At 39.6% G+C, this 25,397-nt stretch overlaps 1 protein-coding gene across 5 annotated transcripts in view; it reads right to left on the bottom strand.

Annotated features, from left to right (window-relative positions):
• Positions 1-25,397, bottom strand: part of PHACTR4 (phosphatase and actin regulator 4) — an 81,872-nt gene that overhangs the window by 9,210 nt on the left and 47,265 nt on the right. For 2 of the 5 annotated variants that reach the window (XM_036025610.1, XM_036025609.1), the window contains exons 3-9: positions 15,590-15,766; positions 14,892-14,972; positions 12,891-13,055; positions 9,427-9,825; positions 5,259-5,844; positions 3,654-3,841; positions 2,761-2,914 (exon numbers count right to left, since the gene is read on the bottom strand). In XM_036025610.1, coding sequence (XP_035881503.1) covers positions 2,761-2,914; positions 3,654-3,841; positions 5,259-5,844; positions 9,427-9,825; positions 12,891-13,055; positions 14,892-14,972; positions 15,590-15,766 — 1,750 coding nt within the window. Of the gene's footprint in view, positions 1-2,760; positions 2,915-3,653; positions 3,842-5,258; positions 5,845-9,426; positions 9,826-12,890; positions 13,056-14,891; positions 14,973-15,589; positions 15,770-16,732; positions 16,753-25,397 lie in introns of those variants that run through there. The other 3 variants (XM_036025611.1, XM_036025608.1, XM_036025612.1) reach the window with 3 other exon arrangements.

The following is a 25,397-nucleotide window of genomic DNA, read 5'->3' as shown; positions in this document are numbered from 1 at the left end:
GCTGCCAGCAATCTTTGGCATTCTTTGGCTTACCGATGCATTACTCCAGCCTCTGCCTCCGCAGTCACACAGCATCTTCCCTGTGTGTGTGTGTGTGTGTGTGCGCGCGTGTGTGTCTCTGTGTCCAAATATCTCTCTTCTTAAGAGGACATCAGTCATTGGATTATAACATACCCTAATCCAATATGATCTCATCTTAGCTTGATTATATCTGCACAGATCCTTCTTCCAAATAAGGTTACATTCATAGGTACCAGACATTAGGACTTTTTGGGGAGGCACAACTCTACCTACTACAATCTCCTCCACAAAATCTCCTCATTTTTTTAGTTAGTTAGTCAGTTAATTAATTAATTAATTAATTTTCCACCAATGTGTAGTTGCCTCTTGTGCATTCCCTACTGGGGACCTGGCCCGCAACCCAGGCACGTGCTGGGAATCAAACCAGCAACCCTTTGGTTCACAGGCCAGCACTCAATCCACTGAGCCACACCAGCCAGGGCCCTTTTTAGTTTATTTGAATTTACTGATTTGAGAGAGAAAAGAGACAGAGACAGAGACAGAGAGAGAGACAATGATTTGTTGTTCTACTGATTTACCCATTCGCTGATTGTTTCTTATACATGCCCTGACCAGGGACCAAATCCGTAACCTCAGAGTATCAAACAATGCCCTACCCAGCTGCGCTACCTGGTCAGAGCTCCTCATTTTCTTTGTAATCTCCACTTCCCTGCCCCCAGGCAAACACTGATCTGCTTTACACCACTATATATCAGTTTTCATTTCCTAAAATTTTATATAATCATATGGTATGTACTCTCTTTTGGTTGAGCTTGTTTCTCTTAGCATAATTATTGAAATCCACCCAATCTGTGGCATTATAAACAGTTCATTACTTTTTATTGCTGTGTAGTATTTCATTGCATGACTATACTACAGTTTTTTCATTCGTCTTTTGATGGGTATTTCTATTTTTATTTTTGGCTATTATAAATGGTTATGGAATGACTGGATCATATGTAGGTATATGTTTGATTCTTTTAAAAAGGTTTTATTTATTTACTTTTAGAGAGAGGGGGAGGGAGAAAGAAAGGGACAGAAACATTGATGTATGACAGAAACATCGATTGGTTACCTCTCGTGAGGCCCCAGATGAGGGCCTGGCCCACAACTCAGGCATGCACCCTGACTGGGAATTGAACCAGGGACCTTTCAGTTTGTGGGATGACACCAAACCCACTGAGGCACACCAGTCAGGGCTATGTTTGATTTTTTAAAAATAAACTTACAAGTTGTTTTCCAAAGTAGGTCTACTATCTTACATTCCCATCACCAGTGTATGAGAATCCAGCTGACTCCTCATTCTCAGCAACTCTTGGTATTTTCAGTCTTAAATTGTGTAAGTTTAGCCAGCTTAGTGGTCTTGTAGTGGTATCTCATTGTGGTTGTAATTTGCATTTTCCTAGTGACTCCGGATGTTGATTGAGCATCTTTGCATATGCTTATGTGCCTTATGTATATCCTCTTTGGTGGTATGTCTATTGAAATCTTCTGCTCCTCCCTCCTGTTAAAATTGGGCTGTTTTCTTACTGAGTTTGGAGAGTACTTCATATATTCCCCTAAATGTTCTTACATTTTCTTAACAGTGTCTTTCAAAGAATAAAATTTTAAAATTTTGATTAAGTGCAATTTATCAATGTTTTTGAGATCATATCTGAGACTCTTTGGTCCATATTGTTCTGGATGTTTTATAGTTTTAGCTTTCATACTTAAGTCTAGGACCATTTTGAGTTAATTTTTACATATGGTACAAAGCACGAATTGGTTATTTTTGTACCAGCACCATTTGTGGGAAAAGCCATCCTTTCTCAATGAAATTCTTTGTATCTTGTTAATAATGAGTTGTACATATATGAGTGGGTCTATTTCTGTGTTCTGTCTTTTGTTCCCTTGATTTATTTGTTTATCTTCATGTCAGTACCATACTGTTTAGGTTACTCTAGCTTCATAATATATCTTAAAATAAGATTATCAAAGACCTCCATCTTTAACTAATTCCTAATTTTGAGGGCCTCTTGCTGACAATCAGGGGGCCACAGTTTTGCATTAAGATTGTCATCCTGGCCAACAGCAAAGCCAGGTGTCTAAGACAGGAGAGGAGAATACATTTTAGTTAGTGGACATCCTTATTACTTTATAAGTAATATGTCAAGCGTTCCACCTCCTCTTCCTCATTCCACTAAGAGACACATCACAGTTGGGAAACACCTGCCTGTACACTTGTGCAACTCTTAAGTGTACTGTATGCGCAGGAAGTTGGCCTACACTCAACTGTGTTTTTCTCTGTGCTTTTGTGTCCAGCTGACGTGAAAAATATGCTAACACTTTCAAAGGAGGCAGTTACATGGAACATGTGCAACAGATATAATAAAAATGTGGGTGTGATCTTTAATTGGGCTGTCATCTCATGCTTGAGCAACTGGATAAATAACAGAGGAGTCTTACTGTCCTGGGAACCACTTGAATTCTCTACAACTTCAAGAATTTATGCCTATCTTATGGTTTAATTTCCAAATTCTTAGACAATACCCAACTGGGCACAATATATATTCTTAAAAATTATGTCATTTCTAAAATTAAAAATACAACAGCATAAGATAAATGAATGCTCCACCACAAAATAAAAATAAATCTCCAACATACACACTGTCACAATGAAATCAAACCAATGTATTTCAGTGTATTCTAATCAAGGCCTACCGGATCAGTGTGTTCCCAATCTGGTGCCGTATTTCATTCCACTCCTCTTTGCTTTTTCGAGGCCAAGAGTTCAAGTTCAACTCTGGTTCACTTGGTCTGGGGTTCAACTTCATTGCTAGTGTGTCTTTCCTCTTCACTTTGTTGGCCAGAGCACCTTTGCACAAGGAAAAGAAAAAAAATGTTGAAGCTTAAGGCTGAACTTCACATGATTGAGATTTAGGCAAGAGTCTGAATGAACAATATTGTATTTCCCAGCTTCCAGCTAACACAAAGGTGGGAGTGAATCTAAAGACACCTAAAAATCTCCTCTGTCGGATGGACCCAGATGGGCTAAAAATAACTTCTCCCTTCTACCAGGCATCTGTATTTTTCTCCTAAGAATTGCTACAGGAGAGAATCTAAGCATGGGATAGCTCTCTGAATTATAGTAAAAAGTTATTTGCACTAACACACCTCATAAAATTCCTATTCTTAAGGCTGTTTTCCCACTTTTAGGAATTAGAATTCCACTGTTCCTAGATTTGTGCATATGCGCATATTTTTTCCTTTGCCCCATGGACACAGTACATTCACTAGACTGGAGGAGAGCATCACTTTCACCTTTTCAAGATGGTCCAAATACTGACTTCCTCTCCTCCACATTCTTTCATACCATCAAGATAAATAATTCTTTAATTAAAAACCCTGAATGACTCAATCTACATGGCTCCCTTTCATTGGCTTGCTGTAACAGTGGGAACACCAAATTTCAGAGTCAAGAGTCCTTCACAGTCCAACATCAGCTGACTCGATGGGAGAAGGTGCCCGTTTCCACTCATCTTTCACTTGCTATGACCAACAAGTGGCTTTATCTGTAAAAGAGGTTTCTCCTTTGATTTCCCCTCCTTTCTTACTGTTCTGGCTTTCATCTTCATCCTCTTCATCTCGGTACTGAACAGGACCTTCTGAGTCTGAGTCACTCTCCTTCTCTTCCTCTTCCTCCTGCAGACACTGTGGTAGTTTAGGAATGACTGAGGTAGGTGGCAAGTCTTCACTGAATGCAGATGGGTGGGTTTGCTCCTCTTCTTCTTCATCGTCTGGACTAACAAATTAACAGAATTATATTTTCCTTTCAGAAACATAAAGGACAACTGATTTGCAAGGCAAAATAGTGATTATCTATGGAAAAGTCCATGAATAAAATAATTTAGGATTCATTCCTTTAACTTTAAAAATCTCGCTAAGAAACTCTTCTAGCAGATATTTATCTAAAACCTCTGGGTTCAAATCCTAGCTCTATAACTTATTTATTAGCTTGTAAATTACTTTACATGGAGTAACTTACATTTCTGTAAATGGGAATGATACCTACCTCACTGGCTTGTTGGGAGGATGAAACAGACGGATTCTAGAACGCACCCGTGTCTGGCACATAGGGCCCTAATGACCTAACGGCACGTGCAAGTTTGCTTTGGACTGATTAAATGAGAAGACTCACAGCGCCTAATGCTGTTCCTGGTTCACGGAGGATATTTAATACAAATATTTAATCCATTTCCCTTTGGTTTAACAATGCAGTAGGACAAAATGATGATTTAATCCCAGGAAACAAGAGAAGTAAAGATGAAAACTAACCTCTCCCCTTTATACTCTGGAGGCATAAAACCATGACTTAGTATATCTTCAAACTCCGACCTAAACAGTCTGTTTCCAGGATATGGAATAAATATAACAGCAAATACAAAGTGATGGCAAAACAAATAACAAGTAGGAAGCTGCAACGGCTCTATAATAATTCTTTTAGTTAGTAAGGCACATCTCCAACTTGCCAAAAGGTGTTAATCTTCAGTTGCAATTTGTTGGAATTGTAAAAAGACAGAGCAGGTGTTAGACCAATGCTGGTGTGAACAGATGCAGTGTTTGGGGACAGATGAGGGTGAGAATAAGAGGACCAGCTCCAGTCTGTGGGGCTGGAATGCTAAGCTCTCTTTCAGACCTCCTGTCTTTTTCTCTAGACCTCTCTCTGTCCCCTGTCTACACAGCTTATGTGTCAAGCATTAGTGCTTCCAGATTTGTAGAACTTCCTTTTCACACAGCTATGTAAATATATATATTATTCCTGTTTAGAGATTAGGCAACTAAAGGGCAGAAAGGTTAAGTAACACACACTATTACAAGCTAGTAAATAAGTAGAGCTGGGATTTGAACCCAGAGCTATCTTACTCTAAAGTCAATGCTTTTAAGCACCAAGTATCAAAAAATAAAGTGGTTTTAGTTTTCAAGTACAAAAGTTTATAATTTTGGTATCATCATGAAATTGTCTTCCATAGAAACAATGTTACAGAAATCAGCAGGGTAAACAAAGTCCAAATTCTAGAACACGTCTTATTTGTTGAGTATTCTTCTTACTTTAAATTTGTTCACATTTTCTTTTTTAAGTAATTTTTTTTTCCAAGAAGGGTTAACTAGAAAAGGAAAGTAAAGCGGAGGAAACAGAGACAAGCTTTAAAGGCACTCACACTTTCAGCATCTCAATAGTGATGGGAAGTGACCTGGTACGACCCAGGGTATTGCTGTCCTCAGAAAAGCTGTCACTGTTCTCGAAGAGCAACGAGTGAGCCCTGTGGGAGCCCTCCAAGGAAGGGATCACGGGCAGTGGGCTGGTGAGGGCTTGCTGGATTCGGATATGCAGCGGGAGTGGGGGCAACCTAGAGGGCACGTGGGGCTCCCCAAAGCTGTGATCCAGCACCCTCTTGGGTACTTCCTTTTTCTGGTCCTCCTGCTGCAGAACCTCCTGGGGTAGATCTAAGGAAGGTGCAAACTCAATTTCTGGCACAACTTGAAAAGTCTTAGCGGGGACTGGAGGGGACCGTGGGGGTTCCGGAGGTATATGAGTAGGCAGTGGCGGGGATGGAGAGCGAGGTGGGATCATCATCAGCTGTTCGGAACCCACAGAACATGTGCTCTTCTCTCTGTGATCACTTGGTGCTTTTGTGGTGATGGTGGTGGTGGCAGACTCCGAGGTGGGTACCGAGGTTGACGGAATGCCCCTCTTAGGTGGTAAGGGTGGGGATGGTTTTGGTAACACTGTACCGCTGTTTATTGCTGGAAAAGAAGAGGAACACCTTAATTTAAGATGGCTTTACAATGCTTTGAGGGGCCAGTCCAGAGCCTAGAATTAGAGTTGAGCTCAGTCTAAATGTTTAAGGTAAAATACCACATGTCATGGCTTTGCCATTTCCTAGATATCTCATTCTAAAACAAAATTTCTATTTAAGTATCTCTGAGGCCTAATAAATGTATAGAGGTATAGGAAGACCACTACTCTAATACTCTGACAAAAATGTCATACTTCTTAGATAAGAGATATGACAACTTTTATATATTGTCATTGGCAACCCCAATATATATAATTTATTTATTTTTGGAGAGAGGGGAAGAGAGGGAGAAAGGAAGAAAAACAATGTGTGGTTGCCTCTCATGCATCCCCTACTGGAGACCCAGCCTGCAACCCAGGCCATGTGCCCTGGCTGGGAATTGAACCTGTGACCTTTTGGTTTACAGACAGGCACTCAATCCACTGAGCCACACCAGCCAGGGCTATATTTGATTTTTATTAGTGTCCACTCCTCTTGTTGTCCTATATGCCCAGCCCCCCTTTCCCCTCCCTACTACATTGTGGGATCCTGGAAGACAGGGCAACCCTCATCTCCATCAGCATATCCACAGAGCTGAGCACAGTGCCTGGCACATAGTGGGTCCTCATACATGTTTATTAGATAGGGCCCCTACCCTATATATCACCACAGTATATAATCTCCCACAGCCCAGAGTGACTCAGGTGTTGATTCAGCAGAGTTTCTTTGAGTGTTCCAAATGGCCTTTAAGAAGTAGAGCATCATATCACACAGGGGCCAACCTTGCAAAATAATTAAATAGTAGCTCTCCTGACCACCAACTTCTAATCCTTTACACAACTTCTTATTTTGGCCCCACTAATTGTTCACATGAGTCTATGTCCCATGTTTCCCTGAGATAAAAATTTACTTGCCTTAAATCCCATTCCATGGGCAGCAAAAAAAAAGGCTAGATAATCTGATGTTTTAATGTTACTCACCATAAGTATATTTTTATTTTTTAAAGATTTTTAAAACATTTATTTATTTATTTTTTAGAGAGAGAGGTAGGGAGAGAGAAAGAGGGGGAGTAAGACATCAATGTGTGGTTGTCTCTAGCACACCTTCTACTGGGGACATGGACTGTAACCCAGGCATGTGCCCTGACTGGGAATCGAACTGGCGATGCTCTGGTTCGCAGGTCTATGCTCAATCCACTGAGCTACACCAACCAGGGCCTATTTTTAAAAGGACTTTCTAGCCCTGGCTGGTCCGGGCCCAGTTGGGGGTGTGTGAGAGGCAACCGACTGATGTTTCTCTTGCTCTCTTTCTCCCTCCCTTCTCCTTTTTCTGAAAAGAAATAAATCTTAAAAAAAAATAAAAGGGCTTTCTAGAAAAACATTTCATATAGATAAAAAAGTTAAAAATGTGAATTTTAGGATCAATGAAAAAGATACTTTTGGGTAGACTGGACTTTTGCTGCCTCTCTAAAAAATAGCAGTTAGCTGTTCCAACAATAACAAAACTCTCCTCTGACAAGACCAAATTTGGCTGCTTTAACATCTGAGTTGATAAGGTAAATTACCTTTAGTAATTTAAGGAAAACATACACATGAAGATGTTAATTAAGGAAGTCACCTCATGGTACATAAACCCTGACAAAGGGATTTGGCCGTAGTTCTGTATGAAACATGCCTAGAATGTTTGTTGGAGGGGTAATACAGTTTCTTTTTCTGTTCAGCTACTTATGATGTGATATTCTTTCCTTAGACCTAATACTCCTATTAGTCCCAGTCTTAAAAATGTTATGCCCATTGGTAGATGCAGCAATGTCTGCAGCAGTGGTTTTCAGATGTTTAGATTTCATGGACTAATACAATTAAAAAGAAATTCTCAATCAACCTCAGGCTGTCATTTTTAATATTTCCAACTAAGGCCTAATATTAAATATACCATTTACAAACACAATCCTTTTGTGAAAGAAATGACCTTTTAACACCAAAGAATAAGGCCATAATTTCAAAATAAAGGACAGTCCTTTAAATGAAATCTATTTAACCTCACGAAAAAACTCTGTGAACTGTCTCATTTCTGTCCTGCTGCTGCAGACCACTCATGGACTAATAGTGATTCCTCAGTCACAGGGCCTGGGGCTTCGGGCTCTTCACCTTAGGCCAAGAGTGCGTGGCCCCTGCAGTTTCTCCCAGGATACAGTGCATATCACACCACTTTCTATGTTGTTTCCCTGAAAAGAGTGGCGCACACTACTGGTTTAGAGCAGTGGTTCCCAACGTATGGTCTCTGTGTATGCAGCATCAGCATCACCTGGGAGCGTATCAGAAATGCAGATTCCCAGGACCTACCCAGACTTACTGAATCAGAAACCCTATGGGCAGGGCCCAGCAAAATGTGTTTTAACAAGCCTCCCGGGTGACTGTGACGAGAACACCCGTGTATACAACCGCTTCCGAACACAGGTGTACAGAACAGAGGTCTGTACTCCAGGGTTGGAAAGCCTATGTTTGGTTTCTATCTTTCATCAACTGCAGCCTTGAGGAGTCACAACTTCTTTATGTTCTAACTGCCCTAACCATTTAATAGATAAAATCAGTTCCTTACTTGACAAGGAGATTTTGAAAATAAGTATATGTGAAAGCTCAAGTTCCTCAGAGATAAGTCATGTGGCAATACCTATCCAAGGTGGTGATAACAATAATAACCTTCATCCTGTTTTTATCAAGCTACTCCAACCTGTCATACTCACAATGAATTCTCAGCTTGTTTTTCAAGGTTCCAGTCACCCCACACAACTAGATGGTATTAGTCACCTAACAACCACACTTTTCCTTCCTCCCATCATTAACAAGAACTGAAGCAGTACTAAGCCTAGTATCATTTTTCCTGAAAAACTACCTTCCTTTCTCTCCTCCCTTTCTTGGAAATTTCTCTAAGAAGGTATGCATTTATGTAAAGAAAACAGACCTAAAAAGGACTTCAAGTAAATATAAAAAGTCTACTAAAACTTTCCTCTTTTCCCTTTCTCTTTCTCTCTTCTACCAGTAATTTTACAAAGAGCATCATTCTTAGCTCTCCCAAGAGAAAATATGACTTTATCAGGACAATCTGAATAATATCTTTTGCAGTTCCCCTTGAGGACATTATGGCAGACACCGAGTCACAAGTTATGCAGCATCTACACAACCATCTTTTCATCTGCTGGGCTTGTGCTGAAGAATGCACTGGCAGTTTAAAGTAGGTTAGAAGAAACCTCTTCTTCATGCGGGTCAAACCTGTCTTCCCACGACCAGCCCCCCAACTATAGACGGCATTTCAGAAACACCGTTTTAGGTAAACAGAAATTCCCCCCTACATGAACCTCATTTCAGTGGTATCTGATCCCAGCCTGTTTCATTCACAGTCACCTGCCTCATTTTCAAGACTTTTCTCTATATTGAGTGCATTCAAAAGGACAAGATATGAAAACCAAACCATTATTGGCCCAATTATCCAAAAAAACACCATGCAAAACTCAATCCAACCCAACCCAATGGAAACCTAAAAACTTACTTACCAATGACAGGGTTGCTATTTCTGTTTGTTGGTTTAGGGGGAGGGATGGGGGGCTGCTTGGCAGGGACCGGATGAGGGAGGCTCGGGGGAGCAGTAGTGTTAGTGCTGGCAGGAGCAGGAGGCAGAGTCCTGGGCGCTGGGGAAGGGGGGACAGAGGAGTTCATAACAGTTTTTGGTAGGTTTGTGGCGGCGGCAGTGGCAGCAGGGGCGGTGGTCGTGGCAGCGATGCAGGTGGAGGAGATGGGCCTGGCTGTGCTGCCAGAGGAAGAGGCATCCTTTGCTTGCCCTTCATTTGCTTCATGAGAAGAGGACAACGGTCTTTTAGGGGGAAGTAAAGGCTGTTTGGGTGCATTCTCAGGAATGGACTCTGCTTCAGAACTAGGCTGGCTTCCAGTTGACCCTGTGTGATAAGAGACATGACTTAAAAAGGGAAGATGGTAATAAGACAATCAAAAAGCTAATACATTTACTGACTTATAGTCAATTTCATCCATTATTTAATTTATACATTAGTTTTCAGGCAAAAGATCCTCACCCATCCTCAACATACTTAATGTGTTTGACAGTTTTTCAATCAGTAAAAGAGACTTGTTATCGTAGTGATTCTTCACACAAGAGCTAGGAGGCACATCAGAATCCCTTGGGTGGAGGATGAAAAATGTGTAGCTAAAAAAGTCCTACAAGTCCTGACTGGTGTGGCTCAGCGGGCTGGGCATTGTCCTGAAAGCCGAAAAGTTGCTGATTTGCTCCCCAAAGAAGCAACTGATGGATGCTTTTCTCTCTCCCTCCCTTCCCCTCTCTCTAAAAATAAAGATATAAATAAGCAACGTTACAAAAGAAGTCCTACAGGTATCTGATATTTAACATCCTCTGCCATCCTTGTGAATCACAAATTGTATATACTTTGTGAATGAAATAATGGGGTGGAGGGTTCTACTTAAAGTTATAATTAGTTGAGAAATTCATAGAGAACAGCATTCCCTCTGGATTTTAATTTTTATTTTTTAAAATAAATTTATTTATTTTTTTGATTTTTGATTAAAAAAAGATTTATTTTTAGAGAGAGGGGAAGGGAAAGCAAAAGAGATGGAGACAAACATCAGTGTGTGTTTGCTTCTAGTACTCCCCCGACTGGGGACCTGGCTAGCACCCAGGCAGTCCCCTAGACTGGGAATTGAACTGGTAACCCTTTGGTTCGCAGGCCAGCACTTAATCCACTGAGCCACACCAGCTAGGGCTTTTTTTTTGATTTTTTAAAACATATTTTATTGACCCTGGCTGGTGTGGCTCAGTGGATTGAGTGCAGGTCTGCAAACCAAAGGGTCGCTGGTTTGATTCCCTGTTGGGGCACATGCCTGGGTTGTGGGCCAGGTCCCCAGTTGGGGGCATATGAGGGGCAACCACAAATTGATGTTTCTCTTCCTCTCTTCCTCTTTAAAACAAATAAAAACAAACAAACAAATATTGTTGATTATGCTATCAGAGTTGTATCATAGTTGCTAATTTTTTCTCCCCTTTATTCCCCTCCACCCTGACCTACCTGTCCCACCAGCATTCCCTTCCCACCTTAGTTCATGTCCATGGGTCATACATATAAATTCTTTGGCTTCTCCATTTCCCATACTATTCTTAACCTTCCCCTGCCTATTTTGTACCTACCATTTATGCTTCTTATTCCCTGTAACTTTCCCCCCTTCATCCCCGTTCTCCTTCCCACTGATAACCCTCCATGTGATCTCCATTTCTGTGATTGTGTTCCTGTTCTAGCTGTTTGCTTAGTTTTTGTTTTTTTTGGTTCGGTTGATAATTATGAGTTTGTTGTCATTTTATTGTTCATATTTTTTATCACATTCTTTTTCTTAGATAAGTCCCTCTAATATTTCATATAACAAGGGCTTGGTGATGATGAATTCCTTTAACTTGACCTTATCTAGGAAACGCTTTATCTGCCCTTCCGTTCTAATGAAAGCTTTGCTGGATAGAGTGATCTTGGATGTAGGTTCTTGCCTTTCATGACTTGGAATACTTCTTTCCAGCCCTTTCTTGCCTGTAAAGCTTCTTTTGAGAAATCAGCTGATAGTCTTATGGGAATTCCTTTGTAGATAACTCTCCTTTTCTCTTGCTGCTTTTAAGATTCTCTCATCTATAATCTTAGGTAATGTACTTATAATGTGTCTTGGTGTATGCTTCCTTGCATCCAACTTCTTTGGGACTCTGAGCTTCCTAGACTTCCTGGAAGTCTATTTCCTTTGCCAGATTAGGGAAGTTCTCCTTCATTATTTGTTCAAATAAGTTTTCAATTTGTTGCTCTTCCTCTTCTCCTTCTGGCACCTGTATGATTTGGATGTTGGAATGTTTAAAATTGTTCTGGAGGTTCGTAAGCATCTCATCACTTTTTTGAATTTGTTTCTTTATTCTGTTCTGGTTGAACGTTTATTTCTTCCTTCTGGTTCAAACCGTTGATTTGAGTCCTGGTTTCCTTCCCGTCACTGTTGGTTACTTGTACATTTTCCTTTATTTCATTTTTCATAGCCTTCATTTCTTCCTGTATTTTGTGACCAGACTCAATCATTTTTGTGAGCATCCTGATTACCAGTGTTTTGAACTCTGTGTTTGATAGGCTGGCTACCTCTTCATTACTTAGTTGTATTTTTTCTGGTGCTTTGATCTGTTCTTTCATTTGGGCCATATATATATATATATTTTGTCTCGGTGTGCCTGTTACATTGTAAGGCGTGGAGCCTTAGGTATTCACCTGGGTGGGGCAACCCATGTTGCTGTGTTGTGGCACTGTATGTGGGGGAGGGGTCGGAGAGGGAACAGTGCCACTTGTTCAGCTCTCCGCAGGCTTTCAGATACCTCCCCCACTACCCACAAGCCCAAATTGGACCCTTCTGGTGCTGATTCCCGGGTGGGTGGGCTTGTGTATGTTCTAGGACCCTGTGGATCTCTCCAATGAACTCTCCCATGAGGCTAGGAGTTTCTCCTGCCACCACAAACCCCACAGGTTTTTACAGTCAGACAATTTGAGGCTTTATTTCCCTGCACTGGAACCCTGGGCTTCGCAGTCTGTCTCAGTCCCCAGTTGTTCCTCCCAGTTTATCTGCACCCAAACACGGGACCACCCAGTCCACTAGCCACTGCCTTGTCATCTCCGCCCCTTTCCACCTCAGTTGTCCATCTCTGTCCCTCCTTCTGGTCTGGATGAAAGTTTCTTCTTTAACTCCTTGGTTGTCAGACTTCCATAGAGTTCAATTTCCTGGCAGTTCCAGTTATTTTTTGTTTTTAATTTTGTTGTTGTCCCTCTTTTGGTTGTGTGAGGAGGCAAAGTGTATCTACCTAGGCCTCCCTCTTAGCTGGAAGTCCCCTCTGGGTTTTATTTCTCTGCTTGCCCTCACAAACCTCTTGGGTAAATAAGAATGACCAATCCATGGCTCATAAAGTAAAAAAAATCCAGTTTCTTACCTAGGCGCTTCTTTGGGTCCTCTTCTGGAACAGGTTTCCGAAGACCTGCTATTCTTCCTGGCTCTCCGTCTACTTGGACTGGACTAGAAGGCCTGGCACTCCCTATGGGGGTGGTATGGCCGTTCTCCAGCAGGGCATGGTTTAGCTTCCCTGGATCCTCATCCTCTGCAGGGTCCAAAAGAAAAGAAGCAAACTGACAAAACTGTTATCCCATTTCCCCCTCTTCTTTTTAGCTTTTATTTAGATCTAGGTGATGATGATGATGATGATGATGATGATGATTTGGATCTTTATAGTATTGGAAATGAAATAATTTCTTTTTATGATACATATTTGATTGCCTATTATGTGTCAGGTGCCTTGCTACACGAATAAGACAGATTTATTATACATAAGTAATTACAATGCTAAATGTTAAGAGCTATAAAGGATGAAGTGGTAGGAATAAAGAAGAAATAATTATCTTGAGGTGAGAATGGGGTTAGAAAAGCTTTAGAGAAAGTGGTAGCTAAACTGAGCCTTGTCCTGACTGGTGTGGCTCATTGGGTTGGGCATCATCCTGCAAACCTAAAGGCTGCCAGTTGCATTCCTGGTCAGGGCACATGCCTAGGTGTGGGTGTGGGTTCGTCCCCAGTAGAGGTGCATGTGAGGCAGGTGACAGATGTTTCTCTTTCATGTTAATGTTTTCTCTCCTTCTCTCTCTCTTCCTTTTTCCCCCCTCTCTAAAAAATGAGAATGTCCTTGGGTGAGGAGAAGAGAAAAGAAAACGAGAGGAGAGGAGGAAGGGAAGAGGGGAGAAGAAAGAGAGGAGAACAGAAGAGGAAGAGAAGGACAGGAAAACAAAAGGAAGGAAGTTTCCAGGCCCCAGAAGCCTCCTTTTCTCCCTAATAACATACCTTTCCTTCTTTCACAAAGCAATCGCTCTCCTAACTCTTGTGATGATCCTTTGTTTTTTTTAAATTATAGGTTAACACTAAAGCATGTACCTCCAAAAACTGTAGTTTTAATTTAATTAAATAATTATTAGAAAGAGGGGAAGGAAAGGAGAAAGAGAGAGAGAGAGACATCAATATGTGGTTGGCTCTCATGAGTCCCCCGCCAGGGACCTGGCCTGCAACCCAGGCATGTGCCGTGACTGGGAATCAAATCTGCAACCTTTTTGTTTGCAGGCTGCAGTCAATCCACTGAGCTACACCAGCCAGGGCCAAAAACTGTAGTTTAATATTGCCTAGTTTTTCTTTACATTTATAGAAATGATACAATATATATTCTTTCATAAATGACTTAATTGCTCAATATTACTTATGAGATTCATATTATAGCAGGTAGGTGTAGTCTGTTTTCATTGCTGTGTATTTCATTTTATAAATGCATCATAAGATGGGCTTTTCGTTGTTATCAATTCTGCTCTACTGTTAGTAAATACTGCTGCTACAGATACAATGGTACATGTCTCAATCTACATGTATACGCATTTTTGTTGGATATATGCCAAGTGCTGTAATTATTCTATTTTAACACTTCGACCAGCAGTTCTATGTGAATTCCACCTATTTCATACCTTCACCAACTCTTGCTCTTGGTCATTTGATTAATTTTAGGTTTTCTATCTTATATGTAGAATTATTTTATTTTTATTTAAATTCATATTTCTTTTTAAATTTTTAATTTTTAACACTTTTAATTTTTTTTAGAGAGGGGAAAGGGAGAAAGAAAGAGAGGGAGAAAAACACCAATGTGTGGCTGCTTCTTGCACACCCCTAACTGGGGACCTGGCCTGCAACCCAGGCACATGCCCTGATTGGGAATCGAACTGGCAACCCTTTGATTCACAGGCCCACACTCAATCCATTGACATACACCAGCCAGGGCCAATTTTTTTTTTGCTTAAAGCAGCCCCCCAACCCACAACAACAGCAATAATAAAAGAAAGAAAAGTTACGTACCTCATCAGAACCAAAAACCAACTATACAGAGACAGAGATATGTTTGCAAACTCACCCGGTGCAGAGTCTTCCAACAGAACCCCTCTTTTAACCAGCTCTTCTCTCGGCTTTCGCATAGATATTTTTCGCTCTAAAACTAATATTAAATTATAAAATAGCACTCAGAAATGTGGCAGTTAAAGGTCAACTTTAAGCATTCTAACTCCATAGCTAATAGTATAAAGTGGTTTAGTTTTCTAGTCCCTGGAAAAAAGGAACAGGAAAACGAACCTTTTTTTTAGGGAAAGAAACATCAATGTGTGGTTGCCTCTTACTCACCCTCCTACTGGGGACCTGACCTACAACCCAGGTATGTGCCCTTGACTGGGAATTGAACCAACAACCCTTTGGTTTGTAAACCACAGCTCAATGCACTGAGCCACACCAGCCAGGGCCAAGAAAACTAACTTTTAATTAAGATTTTAATAGTAAGGTATTTATAAATGAACTTTCTCTGGGAGAACATGGCCAGGGCCTTAGATTTGCTACAATTTAGGAACCCCACTTACCACGTGATAAACATCAATCCCACTGAAATGTCAACTTGGGCATGAGGCTATAGTATATAAGGCTTAGTGAGTGACCACTTGGTTTTTAATTCTAAAAGATTCAATACCCCCTTCAAATAGGGGGTTATCAAAGCTTGAGAAAAAGGTACTTCCAAAACAGGGAACTCTTTAACTCAGAACATATATTTAAATCTTAATAGGTCACCTTCTGATGTCTCTTTGAATTTATCACTACTTTTCTTTTTCCTCCATTTCCAGGGCTTGAAGATCTTGCCAAAGCCTGAGAACTTGCTCTTCCTTTTGGTGGGAGGCGTCGAGTCTCCTCCTGCTTCCACACTGTCCATGACCATGCCTGGGTCGGCAGGGGGCTGGCCTGCGTCTTCTGTTGCATGGGGAGAGGGAGAGAGGGAAGGGAATAACCAATTTATTATTTCAGCATAATCTCGAAAACGTCCCTGCCCCTCGCTTCCTGAGGTAGGTGGAAAGGATCAGAGCAATGATAAACAGTCATGCAGACAGCCAGACTCCTGGACATCACATGGACACCAAATATCAAAATCCATAACAGAGAAGTGACTAAGAAATAAAAGGAACCAAACCAAGCTGACATTATTTTAGGACAAAAATTCAATGAGATGATCATAACCAGCTCAAAATCTCTTAAAGGAACACACGCAAATGTGGATATCCTCCCAATATGCATGAGATCTTGCCCCATACAGCCTATTACTGCTGCCGTTCTCACCCTTTGGACATGGGGGAATGCCTTTCTCAGCTAACACGACTATCGACCATGTCACCGAAACAGGGAATTCCACCATTTGTGAATGAGTCATTACTCTTTGTTAAACACTGCCCTCTCCAACCTCCTCTTTCAGGATATAAATAGTTCATAGAGGGGGTGACACATCAAGTGTTAACACCTTTCTTGCATCAGTTTTTCAGATTATTTTTTGCCTTCAAAAATCCATAGGGAGTTCTGGAGCACTGGAAGGGGGTTGGGGTAGAGGGCAGGGGTATAGAAAGAGAGTGGTTTAAAATGGAAAGAAATTTTTTTGGAAAGTAGGGGTGACATTCCAGTTTGCTTATCACAATATTGTTTTAGGAACAATCCTGATTTTAAGGATTTCATGAGAAACATAACTGACGTGACAAATGTGCAGGGCTGAAATGAAAGGCCATAAACAAGTCCCTCATAATGACTATACATGCAGGGTTTAGTTCGTTAGCTTTAGTGGCAGAGAAAGGAGCAGCCAAGACTGGGCCAAGAATAATAATAATTTAAAAAAGCAGGAAGGCAACAAAAAAAGCAGGAAGGCAACACAATATAGCTTTGCACTCCACCTACTGTCTCAGGGTTCTCTGGAGAAGTCTAGAGGAGAAGAAAAAAAAGAGTCATGTGGAGTCACAGTCCCGGAATTGAAGCGGAACCTTTACTTCATAGAACTATAGCAAGGACCACATGCTGTATTATCACATGTAATAAGTGTATGTTTATCGTAAACAATTTCACATCTGTAGCAAATAATGCTTTTGGGGGGAATATAAAGGGATATAATAAATTCATTAAAAAATTTTTTTTAATACTCTCTATATATTTTCATAGGAGAAATATACAATCAACAAGTATTAACTTTTTTTTTTTTTACAAACACTATCAAAATCAACCTTTTTTCAGTTGATTAGATGTGAGTCTAGGAAAGTCTACTGACGAAGGTCAGATTTTCACAGATGTAATTATCAGAGTGACTGCAACAATGACTACTGATACATATCTTGATGTATACAGATGATTTAGGGCAAAACAGGGTCCTAGTTACTGAAGTATAACAGATCAAGAGGACAGAGGACAGTAACTCTTTTCTTCCTAGTTGTATGACTTAGTTAAAAGCATCCTGGGTCTCAACTATTTTAATTCTTTACCTGAAATGAAATGGAATCTGATTATAACAGTAGACCATATTTCAAAGAGTTTAACTGCCAGAGACATCAGGACTCCTATCATAACAATTTCCCCCAAGAGTGAACACAAGGTATTGCTTTGAAGAGTCAGTATTTTAACTACGACAGTATTACCTCGATTATGGAATGCCAGTCAGACCTAAGACATTTCAGAGTGTTTATAATATCACAGTATTTAACATATGTTAATGATAACCCTTTCGGAGATGGAGTTAAGTAACATAAGCTGCTCATTCTCAAATCATAGCCTTACTTGGAAGAGGCAAGGAAGGACTAAAACTTGAAATGTCCTGCTAATCCAACCACTGATTAAACTTTACTCCATTCTAAAAAACAGAGACAAATGTTTGTTTGGTTAAGAGTAATGGGGTAGATTAAAAAAAATTCCCAAAGCAAATAAACAGACTAATAATGTGAAAAAAGCTGTTTAAGTTTTAGGAATGTTAGATGGTAACATATTCACAAAAAATTCTCTGCAAAGTCCTTAAATGAAACAGCCAATTTGGCCTACTTCCACTATCTTCTCAGATTCATTTTTCTTTTTTTTTTAAATTTTATTTATTTATTTTTAGAGAGAGGGGAAAAGAGGAAGAAAGAGAGGGAGAGAAACATCAATGTGTAGTTGCCTCTCACACGCCCCCTACTGGGGACCTGGCCCACAACCCAGACATGTGTCCTGACTGGGAATCCAACTAGCAACGCTTTGCTTTGCAGTCCAGTGCTCAATCCACTGAACCACACCAGCCAGGGCAGATATCTATTCATTCTCTAAAGCAGAACTTAGTTCATCCCTTTTGAATTCTTCGTTATATTGAACAACATATTTATGTGTCCCTTTTCTCACATACATTCAAAACAACAAAATCATGATGTACTTTCAAATATATTTATGTCTACTAGCATATGAACCAAAACGAGTTCTATTTATATTAAAAAGTACAACGTGTGTGGAAAATAACAATCGATTATGATTTAAAAAATGAATGTATACACTGTTACAACCACTGCTAAGAACAGCCCACTCCTTTTTTATGTAAAAAAAAAAAAATCACAGAGCCCTGGCTGGTGAGCCTGCTTGCAAACTGAAAGATCACAGGTTTGATTCCTGGTCAGGGCACATGCCTGGGTTGCAGGCCAAGTCCCCAGTTGGGGACATGGAAGAGGCAACCAATTCATGTTTCTCTTGCACATCAATATTTCTCTCCCTCTCTTTCTCCCTCCCTTACCCTTTCTCTAAAATAAATACAAACAAAAATCTTTTTAAAAATTTTAAAGAAAGTCACAGAACACTTAGCAAAAAGAACAGTGTTTTTCTTTTCATGCTTTATACAAATTTGCTTAATTTTTAAAAAATCCTCACCCAAGAGTATGTTTACTGATTTTTAGGGGGGGGGGGGAGGGAGAGAAACATCAATGGGCTTCCTCCCATACATGCCCTGACTGGAGGTCAAATCTGCAACCCACGTATGTGCTCTGACAGAGAACGGAACTGGCAACATTTTGGTGTTCGGGACGACGTTCCCGCTAACTGATCCACCTGGCCAGGCAAATACGCTTAATTTTCACATTTATAAAACTTTTAGAAGTGGATATGCCTCTTGCCTCATCCAGTAGGGTTCAGGCACACCCAACCCTGACCTAGTTATTAGCCCAAATTTATTCATTCATATTCTTATATTCTCATATTCTTCCTCTTCCACTCCCTTCTCTCCATACCACAAACCAAACAGTATTTCAGTAACTCCCAAACCTGTTCAAATACTTTGGTATCAGCCCAGTCACCTTTTCAAAATACAGAGTCTCCAGGAGGTGGGACCTAGGAATCTGTTTTTAAAAATCTTCACAGGTGATTCCTCCGACAGACAGGTTTGTTAAACCCAGCCCCAGATTATTATCTGGAAACCTGATACCCTGGTACATGTTAGGAGATAGGGGCAGACATTCTCTGTATGCTTGTAACCTAACACTGTGTTGAAGGAAATTAAACCAGAAAACCATGGCATCATTCCAATGTTTCTTACTCAAACACAGAATTCCTACAGCAGAATTGTGGGGGTCTCCCTGTGTTTCTTTGTTTCAGATATAGTTTAAACTAAAAATAAATACAGAAGTTTGCAGTTATTTTTTTCAAGATTTATAATATATTATGTTCTATGTGCACTTGGACAGAAAGTGTATGGTGTAATTATTGAGTGTCGTGTTCTATATATACCAATCAGGTCAAGTTGGGTAATCATATTGTATAAATCGGTACCATTCCTTCTGATCTCACTTATTGAGATAGGCATGTTAACATCTCTAGCAATGAAAGTCGATTTCTCTTTCTCTTTTTAGTCCTATTAATTTTTGCTTGATATACTTTAAAGCTATGTTATTAGGTATATACAAATTTAGAGTTATATCTTCCTGTTGAATTGATCTTTTTAGTATGAAATGCCCTATATCACTCTAATAACACTTTTGCCTTTATTTAAAAAATATTTTATTTACTTATTTTTTAGAGAGGGGCAAGGGATGGAGAGAGAAACATCGATGTGTGAGAGACGTATCAATCAGTTGCCTCTCACATACCCCCAACAGGGGACCTGGCCCACAACCCAGGCATATGCCCTGACTGGGAATCAAACGGTGACCCTGTGGTTCGCAGGCCAGCACTCAACACACTGAGCCACACCAGCCAGGGCTTGACTTTATTTTTTCTATTTAGTTTGACAATTGTTGTCTTTTAGTGTGTAGGCCATTTACAGTTAATGTTTTTACTGACACAGTTGGGTTCAGGTCTACCATTTTGCTATTATTTTCTATTTGTCTTGTTCTGTGCATTCTTGACTTATTATAATCTACATTAAGTTAGTACTTTTAGTATTTACTAAACAATGCAAGAATTTTATAATATTTCATCTCTATCTTCTGTTATTGTCATATTTTTCTACACGTACATAACAATAAACCACAGAAGACATTATTGTTGTTTTAATAAATAATATTATTTTATATTTGGTATATATTTGCTTTTCAGGTACTCTTCATTTCCTTCTGCAACTCTACGCTTCAACTTGGATAATTTTATTTCATCATTTTTGAAGGATGTTTGCACTTGGCATAGTATTTTCAGTTGGGAGTTGAGGGTTTTTTGTATTTAATTTCAGGACTTTATAAATGTGATTTGATTGGCTTTTCCCCCCACTTGGACTACTTTTCTTTGCATATTTCATTCTTTGGATGCTTTCTACTTGCACATGGCATAACTGGTATCAGTAGGATATAAATCTTTATGCTGTTGATGACATACATGGGAGAGAACTCTGAAGTCATATTATGAGACATTTTTGGTGGAGACTTGTCTGGGAGTGCTCCGGAAACTCAACTTTTAGCTATTATTCAAGAGCAACACCTATAACTGATTAAAATAAAGTGTTGATAAAATTCTTCCCACACATTCTTTGCTTAGGTAAGTGCTTCCTGAAAGAAATTCTAAATCAAGGGAGTATTTTCTTCATGCATGAAAGATATCAAAAAAAAAAAAAAAAAAAAAAAAGAGAGAGAGAGAGAAAGAAAGAAAAGAAAAAAGAGGAAGCAGATTAATCATTTCTAATGAAAAGGGAAAGAAGCAAATCATTTTCTCTGTTCCCCCACAATCCATTATGTTGACACCAGAGAGAAATCACAAAACCTTAGCTCCATCAAATGTCCTACACAGGAAGGGTGGGATCTTCAAATAATCAAATGACAGTGGGGAGGCAGCCAGTCAAGCCTTCCTCCCTACTTAAGTCCAAGGGTATTTTCAAGAAGGGAAAGTAACAGGCTGAAAACAGACAGATGGCAAATTCATAGGAAAGCCCTACTCGGCAGTCTGCCTAAATCCAACTTTGAAGAGTCTATGAAACAGGTCTCTCACTATCAAGTTCCATTTGGGCATATATTCTTTTATAATCTAACTAGGTATTATTTATAACTAGAATAGTGGCTAGGGCCACACATGTTTTTTCAAAATTTAACTTTAACTCTATATAAAATACATAAGACTATTTTCTCTAATAAAAGCCTAAGTTCTCATAATATTTACACAAAAGTCTAGAAAACTTAGCTTTAAAAGATGGAAGCTTCCCAAAGATGTTATTTCTTTTCTTTTTAATTTATTGATTTTTTTGAAAGTTTTTTTATTGTTGTTCAAGAACAGTTGTCTGCATTTACCTCCCACCACTCCCCCTTGGTTTTGTCCATGGGTCCTTTATAGTTGTTCCTGAAAATCCTTCCCCCCGTTACCCACTCCCCCACCTCCCCTCTGGTTACTGTCAAATTGTTCTTAATTTCAATTTACTGATTTAAAAAAAGAGAGAAGGGAAGGAGAGAAAGGAAGGGACACACACACACCAATTTGTTGATCCACTTATTTATGCACTCACTGGCTGTTTCTTATATGTGTCCTGACTAGAGACTGAACCTGCAACCTTGGTGTATGGGGACAATGCTATAACCAAATGAACCACCTGGCCAGGCAAGATGTTATTTCTTCTTCTTTTTTTGTTTTTAAGATTTTATTTATTTATTTTTAGAGGGAGGGGAAAGGAGGAAGAAAGAGAGGGAGAAAAACATCAATGTGTGTTTGCTTCCTGCACGCTCCCAACTGGGGACCTGGCCTACAACCCAAGCTTGTGCCCTGACTGGGAATTGAACCAGTGATCCTTTGGTTCACAGGTCGGTGCTCAATCCACTGAGCCACACTAGCCAGGACAAGATGTTATTTCTGTAAGTGTTATATAGGGTGGTAAATCGTTGGGAATGAGTTGAATGTACAACAATAGGTATATGAATAAATACACCAAAAATTTTATATAAAACAATATATAATCATTAAAATGAAGTTTCTAGAGTAATAATAATCCTAGATTAAAAGTAGACTATAAATACATGTAAATTATATACCACATTATTCAAACTATGCTAAAGTATATTAAAAAGAAGATCAGAAAAAACTAAACCAAAATGTAAGTATATTTTGATGGTAGGATTATGGAAGACTTGTGTTTCTTCTTTCTAGCTTCCTAATTTTTTTACGATAAACATGTATAACTTTTATAATTAGAAAAAAATTATTTTTTACAATGGGAAGTGGGAGCTTTCAAACTGTTACAGTTAATAAGTGAACTCCAGCATATACATAAGTACCCAAAAGAAAACAATTCTTTCTAAACATTAGGTTCTCATAATAGTGAATTATTTCCCACATGGCCATCACAGCCTGGAATAATAAGCAAATTAGACCACTCAGGGGCACACTGCTTGAGCACCTGTAGCAGTGACACTGGTTGCAGTGAATGGACTTAGATGACCCAAATGACACTCCCCGGCCCTGCGTTCTGCACGCACACCACCCCTGTTGGCCATGAGTATGCTCTGGTGCAAAAGGGCCAGAAACCAAACGTCATGGTGACCTACAGCCAGCAGGTGTGAACTTCCCAGCCGTAGAATGAAAGGTTTTACAGTATGCGTAAATCCTGGGGAGCAGTGGCTGACTAGGCCAAACCGAAGCCACCAATCTCTGGCACACTCTTGGACCCATTCAAACTAGTACCCTAGTTCGGGTTTCTTACTATACATTTTTGTCTGACAAGAAGAAAATTCAAGTCCATCATGTAGAAAACTGCAACAGAAAGAAAGATCAACTAACAAATGAATAATAATTCATTTTGTTGTATAATAATGAATTATACAACAAAAAGTATATTCGAGTTCCTAGAAATTACCCTTTCTTAAATTTTTAATGATACAATCACACCTCGGATTTGTTCTGTATTCACGAAGGACAGAGAGAGGAGTTTGAAGCTGTTCATAAGCACATCACAAGAACATCAACCGCTTGTTCTCAACAATTCTGATTTGATGGCCATCTCCCATTTCCAATTTGACAAGAAATAAAGGTTTGAAGTCGCATTTGGATATTCCATTGTTTCTGTTTAAACTAGTTATGAAATTTAAAATGGTCTTATAGTCCCTTGCTTCCTGTGAGAGCCAAAATAAGGCAGATTCCCTCTGACAGAAAACTGGGTATAGGATGCTGGCTTCAGCTTTATGGTTCTGTGTCCCAAAGAAAACACCTTTTTCTTTGAGTCATGCAGCTGTACCCACTAGGAAAGCAAGTCACACACAAGTTGGAGTCTTGATGTTTTGTGGAGGCGGGTGGAGGTTGGGAGAGAAAGGTAATTAACTACCAAGTTTGGAGTTTCCGCTCTGCTTCGTGTAGTAGCCTGAAACTATGCCCGGGTGTTTAAACTATTTACTCCCCCATTCAAGTTGTAGCCCTCACATTTCATAAGCTTGTGTATTGTTATCATGTATTATGCAAAGTTCTAGTAGTTTTTTCTTCAACCTCTAGGTTTTCTTGGCAAGCATTTACTTCAAGATTTTTAGTTCAAGTTTATTTGTTCCAGATGAATTCTTAGAGCGATTTTATTAAAATTTACTTAGTATTTTTCATTTTCAGATGAGGTTTTTATTGATTACTTGCTGTAGATAAATATTATACCTACGCTACCTCCTAGAGATAAGGGATAAAATAAGGTTCGACAATAAAGTCCCAGGTCAAAGATAGTGTTCATTTTAGAACCTGTATTAACAACCAATTTTTAATCATCCACGTTGAAGGCAAGGTAAGGCACAGGCAGTAAGAGTCAACAGGAAGCTTAGTTTCCATCGTAGCCATCACTACCCTCTCCCTTTCACTAAGTTTGGTGATGAGCAACAAAACTATTGTGCCTTAGTTCTACCTCTATTTCTTATACTTTATTGGGTTTAAGAAATGTTAGACTTAAAGTGTATAAAGTTCTCCCATTCTACCCATGAAATTTTTATTGTAATCAGTTGTCTAAATTTTTTTAAAGATTTTGTTTATTTGTTTATTTATTTATTAGAGAGTGGGATGGAGGGGGGAGAGAGGAAGAGAAACATCAGTGTGTGGTTGTCTCTCGTGAGCCCCCCACTGGGGACCTGGCCCACAATCCAGGCATGTGCCCTGACTGGGAATCAAACCTTTTGGTTCGAAGGCCAGCACCCCATCCATTGAGCCACACCAGCCAGGGCCAATTATCTGTTTTTTTAAGTTTAAGATGTACAGCGTAATGACTTGACTTACGTACACTGTGTTTCATTCTATTTATAATCTAATAGTTCTGTCTATTTATCTTTTATGTCCATCCAACTTGTAACAGATCTTACTTTTATATAAGCATTTTCATGGTATCAGAACTTTGTAAATGGAGAACATTATGGTACTCTCACCGTTGTACTTACTCATTTTTGCCTTCTTAAAAAAACAGTATTGGATTTAAAGAACTGTTTTAGAAAACTTCAACAAAATCACAGAAAGCAAAAGTTGCCACTAATGAACAAAGCAGGCTTTGTCTCCCGCAGGCCCGTAACTTCCCTTGGAAGCACTGCACAGTTCTGACCTTTTGGAAACAGAGTTGGGCAAAGCACGCGGGAAGACAGTCAGGGAGAAGGACACTTTCTGTAATGTACAATACTTGCAGGTACAATTAGGTCTGAGATTCACACTCTAGGAAAATACTGGTTTCTAACCAAGACTGTATCAGGAAGTGATGCTACTTTACCCTGGGCCACTTGATACATACACTTTTTAAATAAATATTCCAAGTGAAGAGTAAGACTTTTTTTAGTGAGGTGCCAGAATATAATATATTCTCTCATTAAAGCAATAAAATAAAACCCCTTAAACTGTGTAAAGTATACTTGCCAGTAGAAAGGTGGGATACACTGTTGTGACAACAGGCTATTCAAAAAACCCAATGGAGGAGAAAGAAGGGACAATGATTTCTGATTGGTATTCCACCTTTGAAAACAGAAAATCCTGTAAGGAGTCCATGACAGACTCCTATACCATCGCCTCCTCCGCATTCCTGGATTTTATGTGGAACATATGCCCGTTTCTTCTCCCTCAGAAGAAAGCATTTATTATTAGGCCTATACAGGTATGAGAAATGTCTCTGCTAACTCTGATGACTAAATAATGCCAAGTGTTTTTCTTTAAAGTC

This window comes from Phyllostomus discolor, chromosome 5, assembly GCF_004126475.2.
Source record: "Phyllostomus discolor isolate MPI-MPIP mPhyDis1 chromosome 5, mPhyDis1.pri.v3, whole genome shotgun sequence".
Classification (NCBI taxonomy): domain Eukaryota; kingdom Metazoa; phylum Chordata; class Mammalia; order Chiroptera; family Phyllostomidae; genus Phyllostomus; species Phyllostomus discolor.
Note: the sequence above shows the minus strand (reverse complement) of the source record. Positions and strands in the feature narration are given on the sequence as shown.